Source organism: Saccopteryx bilineata, chromosome 3 (assembly GCF_036850765.1).
Source record: "Saccopteryx bilineata isolate mSacBil1 chromosome 3, mSacBil1_pri_phased_curated, whole genome shotgun sequence".
NCBI lineage: Eukaryota > Metazoa > Chordata > Mammalia > Chiroptera > Emballonuridae > Saccopteryx > Saccopteryx bilineata.
In genome coordinates this window covers 197486839-197504300 of record NC_089492.1, presented here as the reverse complement: position 1 = coordinate 197504300, position 17462 = coordinate 197486839, and the positions used below count along the sequence as shown (strand labels likewise).

General features: G+C 36.3%; 1 protein-coding gene across 1 annotated transcript in view; it reads right to left on the bottom strand.

The window, feature by feature from the left end:
• Positions 1 to 17462, bottom strand: part of GMDS (GDP-mannose 4,6-dehydratase) — a 797768-nt gene that overhangs the window by 616770 nt on the left and 163536 nt on the right. Inside the window, exons 3-4 of the mRNA XM_066268525.1 lie at positions 12392 to 12479; positions 10773 to 10882 (exon numbers count right to left, since the gene is read on the bottom strand). Coding sequence (XP_066124622.1) covers positions 10773 to 10882; positions 12392 to 12479 — 198 coding nt within the window. The remainder of the gene's footprint in view (positions 1 to 10772; positions 10883 to 12391; positions 12480 to 17462) is intronic.

Sequence of the window (17462 nt, the reverse complement as noted above, 5' to 3'; positions counted from 1 at the left end):
ATGACTTTTTATTAATATCCCTAAACAACATATATATTAGGTGAATATTACTAAAAAGAGTGACATAATAAAATCTACTGATCCTTGATGCTAGAAATTTTTCAAAAAATAAAAATCTAAATTAATTTTCTTATAATTTATTTTTGCTGGCATTAGTAAGGTTTCCAATCAATGATGAGTAGTATAAGTTAAAAAAAATTTATGCATTAAATTCTTTGAAATAGAAAAGGCTTCATTTTATCTTACTATACCAATTTTAAGGCTCCAACTTTAACAAAGAGAATTTTAAAAATTCCACTTGTACTAAAAGGATAAAGCAAGAATCATATTTGAGACCAAACATTATAAAGTGTTTTAAAACAGCTGTTAAGTTTAAATTCTTAAATTTGTATACAAGTTTTGTGTTGTTGTTGGGAGGGGGGCAGATGCATCTAACCATGGTATTAAACAAATTTGTGAGTTACAGATTTTAATCTAACTAGGAATCCAAAACACTTTTCCATTCATCATTAAAAGTCTAAGACAAATAGCTTCACTCACAGTACTTTCACTAACTTACTATTTATTTACTATTTGTGTAAATATATCTAGACATCGATATTAAGATAAATATGTACATTTAACTATTTGCATTAATTTTGGCTTAATTTTTGCAAAGATAAAATAATACTTTGGATTTTATTTAGTAAACAAGTCACTATTGTAAGTAGATTAAGAGTACAAAACCGAATATACCTTTGTGTGGTCCACTAATTATAAGCAAAATTCCAAACATTATTAGCTGTTATCAAAATTACAATACCACCTAGCTCTAATAAAATAGAACAATCTGTTTGAACAGGGAGAGAGAACTTTCATAAAGTGTTCTCTCTCATATAAATTCTTAATGGACTATAAAGAACTTTTAAAGTGGTTTTAGATTTGAATTCAATAGCTCAAATCCGTAACAGACTTCCAAGAAAAATTTGAGCCAGATGACAGACACATGGAACCCACTAGCAGTGCACAGTCTGTCCCACTTTACTCTCATGTATATAAGATAAAAAATGCTCAATTTCTTACTAAGAACCATAGGAACAAATAAGCCATATTTATATTTAGTGCAGTTTATATATTGTAGGCACAAACATCAAATTATGAAAAGATTTTGTATTGCAATTTCACTTTGTAATAAAATAAAGTAGTTACCAAATTTTTAAAATATTGTGGGCACTGTGCCCACACAGGCGACAAACGACAAGATCGATTAGAAAGAAATGGAGGCTTGAAGAACAAAAACACAGTTGACTTAAGTGTAGAGGTTTATATCACACAAGCTACTTATCCATGGACAGTAAAATATCTAAAATTTGCTCCGTTCACCTTACCAACTTCACCAGTTGGAGAGATAATTTTTCCAGAAACTGATACATTACTGTATGCATGGATATTAGGTCAAATGCAAACACACCTTATTAAAACTCAGGTTCTCAAAGTTATATTCATTGTTCTGTATCAAGTAAAGCCATCTGCCCATAGGTACCTGCATAATTTCAATAGTAATAATTTGCTAACAAATTGGAGTGATATTATGTTGCTCTAAGCGCATATAAGAATTACCTATGAAAATACAAAAATTTTAAACCTCATAAAACACATAAGCCTGTATCAATTCATAGATCTATTAAGCAAAGTAAGTTATCTTCAGAGACCTAGCATGAAGTAATAATATGTGTGCACTCATACATGGACACAAATGTATTTGTAATAATAAAATAAAATATTTTTAAATCTTACACAGCCTAACTGACATTATAGTTATATAACTGTCCTGTCAATTTCTTTTTAAAAAGCAAGTATATAAACAGGAACAAATTACCCACTTTGGTTATTAAGCTATTGAGTTTTCTGATTACATAAGTAACAATTATTCACCTCCCACAGCTTTTTGGGAAACTTACACACCAGGAGAGTATAGGTACTGAGTATAAAAATTTTATATTGAAGTGTACTGAACTATCAAAAAGATTGTGATTATTCCTGATGAGTCAGTACTATGGATTTCTACTTTCCCTATACTATATAATTTTATTTTATTATCACTGATATATTAACATTACACCTTGCATTGTTGTATTTGGGGATCTTCCTAGCTACACAAACACTAGTTGTATGGTATTAATTATAACCAGTTCCCTCTAGCAAGGAAAATATAATGTTTTAAACTCAAACCTATTGCATTGAAACTTTACGTCACTGTAATAAGTAGCAGATAGACAAGAGAGGTAAAACATCAAGTATCTGAGTCTTGGGTTACCTTCCCCTTATTCAGTGAAACCCCATTTGGTCTGCTCAGATTAGTAGTATGACAATAAACCAAGCGGTGTCAGATCTGGGTTCCACCCTAGATAGTGGGCTCTGCTGCTCATCAAGTCCCAGGCAGCACTCTGAAATGAGGGCCTGAGTTGGCTCATCACCAAGATTTCTTCCACCTCAGAATTCTATGGCCTGTTTAATAAAAAACCAAAGCTCCAAAACATCATTTTCCCCTTTATAATATGTCATAACAAGTTAGAGTTTCAGTGGCAAGAACTGAGCACATTTGAATGCGGAAAACATTCTTGCATAAAATTTTAAACAGCATCTGAAACAAAGGACAGGCCTCCATCTCAGCTAGAAGCTGCAATAAATGGCACGTTGACTCACTGTATTACCTTAGCACAGTCATCTCTGGACGATTTCCTCCTGTTAGTCTGAATAATGAGCAGAGAGCACAGGGATGGGGTGGGGGGCAGAGCAGCCAATTTGCATCTGCTGTGCCCCTCTGCCCTAGCTCCTACAATACTGACCTACTAACCTACTTAACTCCCTTAGGATGGATGTGCAGCCACACCCAGGACAATTACCCGTGTAAGTGGGATGGTCAGGACAGCCTTGCTGAGAACCAGACATTTAAGTGAAATTGGGAAAAATTCAGGAAATGAAGCCAGTAGATACCTAGGAAAGAATGTTACCATCCATAGCAAGTGCAAAGGCCCATAGGATCCCCAACTTAAGGCAGGTGCTCATGTTATAGATGAGAAAATGAAAGCTTAGAAAGGCTAAGCACTCTGCAAAAATCATATAGTGGCATGTGACATGACCAGGATCCACCAAGCCTGGGTTATGGCGTGGGCCTGGGTTTGAAATTTCAGAATATGTCCTCAGAATACTGACGTGTACCCTCGATTTGAGAACTCCTGCCTGTACTACAGTGCTTCCTGAAAACTGTCCTCCCTTCTGCCCCATGACAGTCATCTACTCCAACACTCATCATAGTGCTTTGTATACCTGTGAGCCTCTTTGTGCATCAGACCCTGGTAACAGGTAGCAACCAGAGTGCATAGGAAAATAATTGTGCTCAAACAACTTGAGTGAATGGACTCCAACAAGCAATTGTGTGGAACATGGGCTGAGAGTCTTATCCAGATTTAAGGGTGTTTTCTGACAGTTCCCTTCCTAACAACATTAATTATGCCCCTGCCTACTCCTCATTTTCCTACTCTAATCACAGCTCCCTGTCAGCTCCCCAAGATCCAAAATAAATAAGAGAATGAGCAAGGACATGGAAGAACAGTCCTCTCTGTTGTTTACTCTGGGGTTTTAACAAGCCACCCTTACCCTTGCTATAATTATACAGTAAAGGGCCACACTGTCGTAGTTTTGTTTTATTCTAGAACTGGGTTATTCAGGCACTAACTAGATGTTCAGCCTAGACACCTGCCCTTCCCCAGCACAAGCCATTCTCCCCATACATTTAGTCACCTACTCCCTGCTCTCAATTAGAGCAGCCATGAGAGGTTTAGGCTTCCTAGAGATAAATATGGGAATTAGTGCTCCAGCTATAAATTTCAACCCTCAAGACCAGCCAGGAAGAAGCCACTGGATAGGACAATTTTTAAACTAAGATTAAAATTTCTCAGTCCCCTTTCCAAGGGCCACATTTAATTCCTATGCATGTTTTTATTCCCAGCTTCTTTCCCTCGAATGGCTTTTCTGACTCATTTCTCCCTGATTCTCATTTTGCCTGGCCACCACATTAGGTACCTGGCTCACAATCAACTCTGCTTCTTGCCTAGCTTTCTGGGCTGGAGATGCCACTATAAGGACAATGCAGTTTTGGCTCCTTTGTGCTTCCATGTTCACAATCTGCCAATTAGTCCCACGTAACTAGAATAGAAAATCCCAGTCCTACGCACTTGGCCATGCCCCATCTTATCTTGTGGGCACTTATGCCTCCTAGCTGTCACGAATCAAAATTAAACAGGTAAACTATATACAATAGAATTGAAAAGGAAAGTAAAAACAAGAGAATTAGAGAATAAAAAAATAGTACAGAATTACTGAACTAGGATAAGAGAAAAACTAAAGAAAGGCTCAATAATGGTCTGCATCCCTGAGATGGGATTTGAAAACTAAAATCAGAAGAGCAAATGACTTTTTCTCTCTACTAAAAGACACAAGGGGGAAAACATAAGCTTCAGAAGGGACATATATATGTAGTAAAAGAAAGTACTTAAGGAACCTTACATTAGCATGACTACTAGACAAAAATCATTGTCTTGGATGATTTTTAAAACAAATTGTAGAATACAAAGATCTGAGTTCCAGTCCTGAACTGTCCAGTAAGCAGATGTGAAACTCTGAGCAGGCAACTTCATTTATAAAATGAAAATGATACTATATTTTTTCTAAAGTTCCTTTTAACTAACATTTCATGACTACATAATTTTCATTTTTGAAAAAATAAAGACAATGACAACATGACATTGTGAGATGAAAGGGAGTAACACTGAACTAGATTTACTGTAGAAAGAGCTTGTACAACACCATGACTTCAAAATGACATAGAATTATCAAAGATGTTGTAAGGAATGGTAGAAAAATCAAAAACATAACAGGAATGTTAAATAGATAAGAAATTTAAGACAGAAATTACTAAAAATTTATTATTTACACAGTAAAAAACAACAACAAAGCAGGCTTCAAAATATTTCCTCTCACAATGGGCAACAGTATATATACATTAGACACTTTGTTCCGACTTAGATGATGTCACCATTCTAGGTTGAACTACTTTTAATAACCAGTACATTTCAGTTACATAAGATCAAACCAGCCTCTCAATGACCTATACTTCTCTTCATGAGTCATAACTTTTCTGTTGATGATTCAGAAAAATGTCTTCAGTCAGTGTTTCCCAGACTGCTGTGGTTTATTCCAAGAACCAATTTCATCTTCATTGGTTTCCTACAGGAAACCAGACCAACTTCCTATTATTTTATTTTTCTTACTTTTAGCATACCATAGCCCACATCAAATTAACTAGAAGTGAGGGTGATAGAAGACTTTATTCTGTGCAGAGAGAGGCCAACACAAATACTGCCCAGTCTAGAAGTCATGGGGTCAAAATTAAATACAAAATGTGCTAATATTAGAACATTCTTCCAAAAGAGTTCCAAACCAAATAATAAGAATTATATTTCAATTAACTTTACTGCAAGCATTCTACTGTCAGAAAGAACACTGGTCTAAAAGCTACTAGAATCTATGTAAACACAATTAATTAAATAAAAAAATGAAAAAAAAATGATAACAAAAAAATTAAATAAATAAAGACTACTGTCTATGAATGCAATATATCTTACAAAGCTGACTAATATACAGATATTAATCATTAGGAACAAAATATGTACTTTCCATCCTAATCCCTAACAAGCTGCTAGGAGCGCAGGCAGACAACTGAAGCCCGATGCAGAGCCTGGGACTTACAGAGGGACAGAGCAATGTCCACAGAGCACTCTGGCCGGCTGTCATCACCACCTGCCATAGTGCCAGTCCCTGCCCCACACCCACTCTCTCCATGACTAAGAATCAGTCTGACACCAGATCACAGCATAAATACTGGCATGGAGCATGGACATGAAAAGACATTCTGACAATGGCTTGTACTCTTACTGTTCTAAAATACTAAGAGTACCCGAGAAGTATTTGTTCTCATGGACTAAACATATTGCACCAGAAAAAGATTTCTGAATGTGAAGAATTCTGGTATAAACATATACTGGATTCTCCTTAAATTTGTTCCATTCATGTCATTCCTGATGGTGAAGGTATGGTTTTAGGCTTTAAAAGCTCACACAGTCATGAACTGGCAAGGTATAGGGCTTTACCATATCAAATCCCGAAGTGGATACATTGAAGGAAGTTCCTAGGAAGACTGCACTTAAGTCATATATTATATATGGATACACCAAGACACCTGAAACATTACAGCAACAGTTCTCAAAGTGAAGTGAGTCCCCAGACCAGGGGCAGCATCACCTGGACAGATCCTAGAAACAGATGCTCTCAGACCCCACTTTAGGCCTAATGAATCAGAAATTCATTAGGGGAAGCTAACGGAATCATAATCTTTTTTATACCAGGAAATTTCTTAAAAAGGCTCTACTTGAGTTACATTTCCCTCATAACTCCTTAACTTCTAAACCCTCTGCCCTCTGACTAACTCTTCTATCATATCGTTAAAATGCTCTTTTTAAAACTCATAAATCATCTCCAAGGCCTATGACCTCTCCCCTGGTTCTCATTCTCCTAGATTTATCTGAATTACCTAGCACTGCCAGCATTGCCTCCTGCTTGAAATGGCTGATTTTTTTTTTGTACTTCTGTAGCACAGTTCCACCTTCCTGCTCTCCATCTTCTACTTGCTGTCATCAGTGACTACTCTTGCTCCTGTCACAGCGTGAAACATGCACATCCCCAGGCTTGGTCTGCAGCCTTCAACTGACTCCTCTTTTCCAGCTGCCTTGGCATCTCAAAAAATCCCAGAAAGGAATTTACATTTCTGTAAATTGAAACCTCACAACATATTTTAAACTATCTCATAGCCTGCTTCACCTGAATGTCCTCACAGTACTGCCTCTGGGACATATCCAAGAGGGAACTTCTCATTTCCTCTTCCCGACTCCAACAGCTCCTTCATAAACACCCGTTTCCCTGAGCACTGAAGTATAATCCCTTTCGCTCTTCCCTGGCTCCCCATACCTTGCCAGCAGAAGAGCCAGTTCCACCAGGCATCTTGGGACACCCTCATTAATCCACTTTTTCTGTCACTGTCTTCATCCAACAGCTTCCTATGTCTTCTGAAGCTCTACCTCAGACTCTTACCTATAAAACTGACCTCTAAATCTGTAGTTCACTTATTCAAAAATAGGTGGAGGCTGCCTAAACACAGCCCAACTTCTGACCTAGCCTTACCTCACATTTATCCTCAATAACATTTTTTGTCAGCTAATCTAGAATGCTTATCATGTTGCAAACATGTTCCAAGTTGTCTCACTTCTGACTCTTGGCCTTATATTATCACCTACACTTTAACTACCAGTTCCCACTAAGTAAGTCTATAAACCTCCTTCCTAAACCTCTCCCTTGACAACATGCATAACTTCCTCAAACTAAAGTTCTCTTTCACCCTTCTCTAAAGACCCAAATATTTAGTACCAGCCTCTGTCACCTGCCACAAATCCCCGCTAAAAAAGCTGAGACCCTCCACAATACAACTGGGTTTTAGACATCTTTATATCTTCCACTTTACCATGCATGCAAATACCTGCTGAAGTTACCACATTTTTCACTCCATAAGATGCACTTTTCCCCCCCAAAAGTGGAGGGGGAAATGCCTGTGCGTCTTATGGAGTGAAAAATACAGTATTTTATTAAATGTTTTAACACATCATTTGGTTCAGATTTTTTTTTTCCTCCTTAAAACTCTAGTGGTATCTTATGGTCAGGTGCGTCTTACGGAGTGAAAAATATGGTAAATGATCTTACAAACAAAATTCATATTCAATTAAGTACCATTTCTGCCAATTAACCAGCATTTGGAAGCAAGCAAAACACAATAAAAACAAACTTCATATAAAAGCAACTTGAAAGGAATCAATTCAATCTCCTATGCCTGTATGTGTATGTGCGTGTGCATGTGTGTGTATGTGTGTGAGAGAGAGACAGACAGACAAGGACAGGCAGGGACAGAAAGACAGGAAGGGAGAGATATGAGAAGCATTAACTCATGATTGCAGCACCTTAGTTGTTCATTGATTGCTTTCTCATATGTGCCTTCACCAGGGGCTCCATTTGAGCAAGTGACCCCTTGCTCAAGCCAGCAGCAACCTTGGACTTCAAACCAGCGATCTTTGGGCTCAAGACAGTAACAATGGGATCACATCTATGATCCCATGCTGGGTCCTCAGTGTTCCAGGCCAACGTTCTAGCCACTGTATCACCGCCTGATCAAGCAATCTCCTATGCTTTTTATCCTTACAATACAACCACTCTAGGATAACCAGACACTCACTATTAGGCTCACTTCAAAATAAGGAAAGTATATTAGACTTTCTGAACTACAAAAACATCTCAGAAAAAGACCGGCTCACTTAATACCAAAATGGCAGAGGGGAAAGCCTTCTGTAAATATAAAATTTTATTTTATATTTTTTAATAAATATTTATTTTATATTTTTATAAAAATTTTATTTTATATTTCTTTATAAAATTTTCCTTTATCTCACACCATGCCAGTGTTATAGCTTTTAGAGGTAATAAACTATTTGCATTCACAGAGGAAGCATTTTAATCTGAAGAAAATTAAATAACAGAGTATTCATTCCAAAACATTCTGTTTTGTCTGGAAGATAGTCTCTGGTTAGTCAGGAAGGCTAAGCAGCTAGACAAATGATAATATGGAAGATGGACTGCCTGCTTCAGTTAGGGATAAATAAAATCTCCATTCCTGCAGTGCTAAAGAGTCACTGCTTCTCTATAGGAAAGGGGTGATAATTTCTCAAGGCATGGTATACATAATATCCTTTCAAAATTAGAAAATACATTTAAAATCATTTAGAAAAACAGCTCTGCTCTAATCTTGATACATTTCAAGCTCAAAGCTTAAGCTTGAATACAAAATAGAATCAATCACCAGAGATTAAGAATAGCATTAATTTTTTTTCTCAGACAGCACAAACAAGAAGTGTTTTTATTGCTTGATATGTAGCCATCCTTCAAGGTTAATATTTTAGAGAGAAATTTTAAGAATATACACTCAAATTTTAAGTTTGATAGCAATTTTAAAAACTGAGCTTACCACTATGTTTCTCTAATGTTCTACACCTGGTTTCATTTGCTCTGGTTTATAATAGAGATATAAAACAGAAACATAGCTTCCATTTTGCCCAAGGTTGGGACTACCGAGACATAGCAAATAAATAACAAATCACCTTAAATGCTTTCTGAAATAAGACTGCTGAATTCATTTATCAAACAGGAAACACTGATAAGTTTTCTAGACTGTTTTAACTTAGTTAATTTGCTTGTATTTTGAAGCTCCACCAACTTGCCTGATTGAAAAGTATCTCAATAGACGTCACAGCATTCCTGGCTTTAGATTTCCCTCACTCAAGTGAGCACTAGGATTTAGCAATAAAAACTTAAGTTAAACTACCAGAACCCTGGGGATGGGCTTCTCAGGTTTTTTATTTATTAAAAAATGCAATTTGTTCCAGAATCAAAAACTAAAGAGTGGTAGACAGATGACCAGAGAATCTGAATCAAGAGAAAGAAATCAATATTAGCTGTTATCATATTGAGGAGACAAGAGGCTATAAAGTTTTTCTTTCAATGACTTTTACTATTTATAATAAAAAAGTTAATTCTGTTAACATATCACTGAAACATAAAAAAATACTATTTTTTAGCCAGTAATATAACCACTACCAAAAATTAATATTTTTTTATTTTTTTATTCATTTTAGAGAGGAGAGGGAGAGACAAAGAGAGAGAGAGAGAGGAGAGACAGAGAGAGAGAAGGGGGGGAGGAGCTGGAAGCATCAACTCCCATATGTGCCTTGACTAGGCAAGCCCAGGGTTTCGAACCGGCGACCTCAGCATTTCCAGGTCGACGCTTTATCCACTACACCACCACAGGTCAGGCAAAAATTAATATTAAAATAGAAGTTTTATTGAGTTACATTTCCCCAACATTTTAACAAAACACTTCATTTACAATGTGATTTAAAATGGCAGAAAATATATCTGAGTGGGGCCCATAACTACAAGATCAATCCAAAATAAATGAACACTGCTATTTTAATGTTAGCAGGAAGATTTTATTATATTATTCAATAACAAAGAATGGACTTTAAAAAAATGTATTAGTATTTCTATTAGGATTCATTAATACCCAAACTAATGTTGTAATTAAATTTGAGAACTATACTTATATTACTATACTAAGAAACAATAGAAAGCCTGACCAGGCAGTGGCACAATGGATAGAGCATCGGACTGAGACACAAAGGACCCAGGTTTGAAACCCAAGGAGCACAAGGTCGCTGGCTTGAGCATGGGATCATAGACAGAACCCCATGGTCACTGGCTTTAGCCCAAAGGTCACTGGCTTGAAGCCCAAGGTCGCTGGCTTGAGTCCAAGGTCATGGCTTAAGCAAGGGGTCACTTGCTCTGCTGTAGCCCCCCCAGTGAAGGCACATATGAGAAATCAATCAATGAACAACTAAGGTGCTGCAACAAAGAACTGATGCTTCTCATCTACCTCCCTGCCTGTCTGTCTCTGTCTGTCCCTCTCTTGGAAAAAAAAAAAAAAAGAAAAAAGAAAGAAACAACAGGCCAAAATTAAAAAAAAAACAGAATAACTTAGGAACTCAACCTGAGAAACCGTGACAATGAAAATGGCTTACTTTGACATGGCTCTGGGCTCCGAGGTTATAGATCTCGGTAGGCTTGACTTCATTAATGATCTTCACAAGGCAGGTACTGTCAGTGAGATCACCATAGTGCAGCTTCATGTCTTTAGGATTCAAAAACATAGCATTAGATAGAAGAAAACAACATAAGTCCAATATTTTAAAATATCCAAATTGAAACGCATATTCTGAAAGTCTGAAAACCAGACTGGTACTGCCACAACAGGCTCTAAAAATTGAAATAGTAGAAAGATATTCATACTTGTTGCTTGTGACTCTACAGGATTTGTAAAAACTCAGATGAACTTATTAAAAAATCACAATATTATGAAAGATGTTATACATTAACATATCTTATGGCTCCCAGGTGGTTGTAAGATATATTACATAAAAGTGAGATTTAGACAAAGAATATACTCACTAAAAAAGTAAAAAAAAAAATCTAACACACTAATAAAAGTGAAGACAGCTAGCTATGTTCAGGTAATTTTATCTAATAATTTTTAAGTACTTCATAAACATTAATCCTTAAGCCATCCACAAAATGCCTAAAGTAGTGACCTGACTGATTAAAGGACAAATAGCCTATTCTAACCCTTAAGCAAAGCACATCCTTACACTGACTTCATTGAGCTTCAGAAAGCTCAAGCAAGGAAGCACATAGATGGGCAATTTGCTAACTTGATCTGTTCATTATTTTTACACAATATTGACACTAGATCCAATAGTAGCACCATTCTGTACTCTGCACAAAAATGATAGTTTTTAAGGAAGATGTAATGAATAACTCAAATATTAAGATAAAAAGCCGTTCCTGGGAACAATGAGGTCATCTTCCTGATGATGTCGCCACCTGCACAAGAAACCCAAACCTTCAAATAGTCCAGGCCTGAGGTGGATACAGAATCAGTGATGGATTACAAACTGGCTGGGTTATCCCTGCCAGCTGAAAAGACTGGATGAGTAAAACAAGATGACCTTGGAAATTAGAAATGCTGTGTCCTCGTTCCAGTACTGTCTTTTACATGGTGTGTGGCCTTGTTAAAGTCACAGCCTCTCTCTGGTGTACTACTCATCTGTCAACTGTCTCATTCACAACCTCAGGAGCTGCTGAAAGCTCAAGCAAGGAAGCACAGTGACTGTGCTCTGTAAACCACAGCACATACAGGCAATTTCATTAACAAAAATAACAAACTTCTGCATATATTGACAATGATCTAAACAGCAATTAAACATAATTTTTATTGCATTTCGTTTGAGACCTGTCTTCACAAATTGTTTTTAAAATTAAATAAATGTACAAAGATTGCTTAGTTAAATTAGACCAAACATAAAAAGCAAGAGTGCTCTGTGACTATGGAGCTGAAGAGGAGTCAAAGGTGTATCTACTCTTGGTCTCTAAAGTAGCATGACCTGATCAGTGTCCTCATAATAGCCTAACCAAGATGACATTATGACCCGGTTGCAGCCAACAATGATGGGTTTCACAACATACAGAAGGCATCCTGAGTAGATAGACCAATCTGATGCACTTTGAGAAAAAGAACATTTGAAAATTCCTTATAATATAGGAACTTATAGAAAGATATTTTTAAAAAAAGAACATTGCTTACTTCCTTCAATGTGAGCCTGGGGGTTCTTATACAGATGTTCAATTCGGCCAGTATTGAATGAACTAGATCTCCGTACAATTCCATGAACCTGCATTTTTACAGCATGGAAAGATAAGAACAACTTATAAATGTGCAATGGAGATTAATAAGCAACTCAGAAGTTATTCTGTAATGTTCAGTTTAAAAAAAAAAAAAAATATATATATATATATATATATATATATATATATATATATATGGTCTACCGGAAAGTTCTGTCCATTTCTATCACAACAAGTTTCGACACATAAGCACATGTTTATTTGGCACATGTGTGCCTCTCTATTTTGTGTACATACTGACGTAGCAAATTAACTAAAACAAAGTTGATTCATGTTAGTCTTATGTGTGAAGCGATAGTGTACCCATGGCTACTGATAAAGTTCATTTACGCCACTGTAATTTTTACAAATTTCAACAAGGAAGAAATGATACAGAAACATGTCTGTCGCATCCACCATATTCCCCCGACTTAGCACCCTCCAACTATCCCTTGTTTTTGTCCTTACAAAATTTTTTGAAGGGCAAAAAATTCAAAAATGAAGAAGATATCAAACAAGCACTGGTTTAATTTTTCGCATCAAAAGATAAAACATTTTTCAAAAATGGGATATACAAATTGCCCTCACGCTGGCAAGAAATCATTACTAATAACAGCAATTATTTAATAAAGTTTATTGACGGTAAGAAAAATTTGTATTTTGTTTTATTCCAAAAATGGACAGAACTTTCCGGTAGACCTTATATATATGTAACTGTTTATAACAATTATTTTTACATTATTAAAGAAGTTCTGCTGCTTACATTCTCCTGTCCACTGTTCTCCAGCCCCCAGCACCCTCTCCATTTCCTGCCAGTGTTTTCACTGCCAATCTCAACAAAAGTAATTAGATAATTGACTTCACAGCAAATGCTCTGTTGTAGATACTCAAATGTCTTCTTTCCAAACATACAAGCTTACAGCCCTACTGCTGACAAAAATATCTCTTAAATTTGAAACTGAAGACAGACCACGTGAAGCTGTATCAGTAAAACAGCCCTGTTACCTCTTTAACACAGAACATGAGATCAAAAGGCTCTAATGACACCACATCTTTCCAGTGTCCTCAGACGTTTGTATCTTATACCTACTATATATATAATTTGTATATTACACACACACATATGTATCTCGGTTTACGAATATAATCAGAGAACAGCTGTGGAAAGCTAAATAGCATAGGCTGGGGACAGGACCTCTGTACTACTAAAGACATGAAAAAACTCAAATGAAGAGAGGATTTTTTAAAAAATTGTTTTATCTTTTACTTAACCATGATAAGTGTGAAGCAAAAAAAAAAAAGTCTTTGGAACAAAGAACACTCACCTGTCTAATATTAAAGAAAAGACTACTTGTGTCTGGTAAATAAGATAAACTGTTAAAGACCTGGTACCACTTCCTCCTTGTGTCAAGATTTCTTCCTTTGTGTTGCCAATGCTAACACCATCTTATGTCACCAGCTGCTGAAATTACGGTTCTACTGGTGGCAGTTTAAATTCTTCACTTATTTCAGAAGTGTCCCTTCTAATGTTGGGTAGGTTATTTTGCAGCTTAATACTTCTATATTTTAACTCATTAATTTTCTGTCTATTCCAAACAAAAATTAATCCTTGGCACAACTCAGATATTTCAAAATGCAGTGGGAAATTATGAGCACATAGATTTTATTTCAAATAGGAATGTAATCATCATTTTATATGCCATACATGAGAAACAGATGTCTGCAAAAGAGTACAACACAGTCACAATTAATAATTCTGTTGGTTTGTTGCTTTGTAGTCAAAGAGAAAATCATCCATTCTTTTTTCCAAAAGAACTAAACCAAAAAAAAATTTTTTTTTGGTAAACATGAAAATATTTTAAGAAGGGAACATCATAACCCTGGTTGACATTTTAGGAGGTAAAATCTAGGAAACATTAAATTGAGATTTGGGTATAGATAACCAGTTCTTTATTTAGAAGTGAAGGAAATAACACATTAAACTTAGGATTTATTATATTCAATACTTGATAGTCTCCAATTTTTCAATTGTTAATTATAAAGTTAAATTTCTCTACAAATTTCACAAATGTTATTTAATAAAAAACACATTCACAAATATACATAGCAAAACTGGTGTTTACCACCGAAGTTATTTCTGAAATACAGATCTGTCAGCTTTACTTCATTGGTAGAGAATAATTTATATGTTCTAAAAACAGATAATTTAACTTTAACAATAAAAATAATAATAAAAATATGGTCTGGCCTATTTTTTCTCTAGATTATTTAATTCTGGGTAAATTGTAAATTCTAACAAATAAAAACAAAGAGAAATGTCATGTACATATACACATTGTATACAAAGATATAAGGCTCTGATTATAAAATGAAACAATATTGATGGATTGAGTATGAAAATCAGACAACTACACAAAGTCACAGCATATAAATAACACAAGTATGACAATAGCATTGAGAACCTTTTTTTTAAATTATCAAGTAATGTGTTTTAATTTCCCCTCACTCCCAATTTTTGGCACACGTATACAGGGAAGAAAGACCTGCCAAGTGCTTAATCCATGATGACAAGTGCTGTTCTAGAATTTATGAAAGCTAAGCCTGCTCCTGAGACAGGTGAAACAAACTTTCAGACAAGCCAGAATGTATGCACACTGGATGATACAGTCAACAATTTGAGATCAGTGGCTTTCTCTTCACCAAAGGAATGTTAGGTAAGGGTTTTTTTTTTTGGGGGGGGGGGGGGGTATAAGGATTTTGGAGGAAAAAGAGATGAGTTAGAAAACTAAAGTGAAAGATAAATGAGCTAAACGTGACTCCCTGTAAACTTATTCAAAATCATTATTAAATTACAGCAGTTCAAAAACAAAACATGATTCTAAAAACTGAGGTCTTAAAGTATTTTGACAAATTTCACATTCCATTTAACTAACTGATGAAAGGGAAAATTTCAAGTTCTCTCAGTGTCAAAATAAAGTTGGTTTGATTTCAAATCCTAGCATCACATTAGGCAATGCTTAACAGAAATCCATCCTTCCTTCCTTCTTCCTCCCCTCCCCTCCCCTCTTCTCCTTTCCTTTCCTTCCTTCCTTTCTTCCATCCTCCCTCCCTCCTTCTTTCTTTCTTCCCTCTCCCTCCCTCCCTCTTTCCCCTTTTTCCTTCCTCCTTTCCTCCCTACTTCTTTCCTTCTTCTCTCTCTCCCTCCCTCCTTCCCCTTGTTCCTTCCTTCCTCCCTCCCTTTGTACTCCCTTCTATTTGCTTATAAATTTCTTTATTTAATTAATATAGTCAAGAAAATAGACAATTTTTATCACTGGATTTCAAATTCTTCAGTGTCTGTATTTTACTTGGAGGCAAGAATGTCTTCCAAGATGTTTAATGCCACTTGTTCTTTTTTTTTTTTAAGTATAGGTTATGTAGGTAACATCAATAGCTAACATGTACATGGCAGCAACCATGTGCCAGGCACTGTTCTTTATAGATATTAAATCAGTTCATCTTAACAACCATCCCACTACCACTCCCATTCTACAGATGAGGGTGCTGCCTGAGACCACAGAGCTACTAAGTGGTCATGGTAAAGGGTGAGCATGGTCTGTCATACTAACACTCAGTATGGTTTCAAAATGTAATCCAAAAAATCTTTTATTCACCTCAGATTCTAGAACATTCAACAATTCAGAACATGTATTTCAAGGATTCTCACAGATCAAGACTGGAGGCACAGAAACTTCATATTCTAACAGTATCCCAGAGAGAAAAACTATACAGTCTTAGACCCCTTTTTGTTCTCCTGATTCCTAGTTACACTACCTTTCCTGGAAAGGGAGCCCACAATTAACCTATTCTTAATTTTAAATTCTAATATGCTTTGATGTAGTTATTACCAAGTTATTTAATATGGACTTTTCACATATTTCCAGATAGATTTTAACTTTTGAAGGGTTTAATTTTGCCTTCCAGTTGTCTTGTTTCTCTCTGCATTTTGTGCATTTTACCTTCAATATTACTTTGTTATTAGTTTCACGTGTACGAAAGCATGCTGTTGGCTTACTGCTGACAATGATGCCAGAAAAGAACTCGGAACCTGAATGCAGTTTCATAAGAAGCTTCACATCTGTCAGTTTTCCCTCTTTCCTTACGATGAGAAGACATGTGCACAGAGCTAGGATCCTAGGTAATGGAACGTGCTTGCCTTTCACTGGTGCTAAGTCATGAACTGGACTGAGGAGCCCTCTACAAAATCTGCGACCCTCAGCCTGTCAGCATCAAGCACTGTGTCCCTAACTCAAGCCCCACAGATCCCACAAAGCTCCTCTGGACTCTGGACTGTCTCACAGAATCCTCATGACAACCTTGAAAAAAAGGAGTGCCTATCATTCCCATCTATGCGTAGGGACTAAGACTTAGAAAAGTGCAATGACGCGCTCAAAGCCACAGAGGCAGGTTAAATGTATTCTTAGGTAATTTTTTTTTTTTTTTTTAATGAGAGAGAGAGAGAGAAACAGAGACAGACAGGAGGGGGGAAACTGAGAAGCATCAACTTGTAGTTGCAGCACTTTGGTTGTTCATTGACTGCTTTCTCATATGTGCCCTGACCAGGCGGTTCGGGGGCTTCAGCCAAACCAGTGACCCCTTGCTCAAGCCAGGGACTTTTGGGCTCAAGCCAGCGACCCCGTGCTCAAGCTGGTGACCTCGAGGTTTCAAACCTGGGTCCTCAGAGTCCCAGATCAATGCTCTATCCACTGCGCCACCGCCCGGTCAGTCGATTCTTACATACTTTTTAAATTCAACTGTAAACAGGACTGCAGGACTGTTTGCTTAGTTTCCCTTTCTGATAGCTCATTATTGTTGTATAAAAATGCAACTGATTTCTAAATATTTCTTTTGTATCCTGCTACTTTACTGAATTCCTTTATCAGTACTATTAGTTTTCCTTGTGGAATCTTCAAGGTTCTCTATATAAGCTATCATGTCATCTGAAAACAATG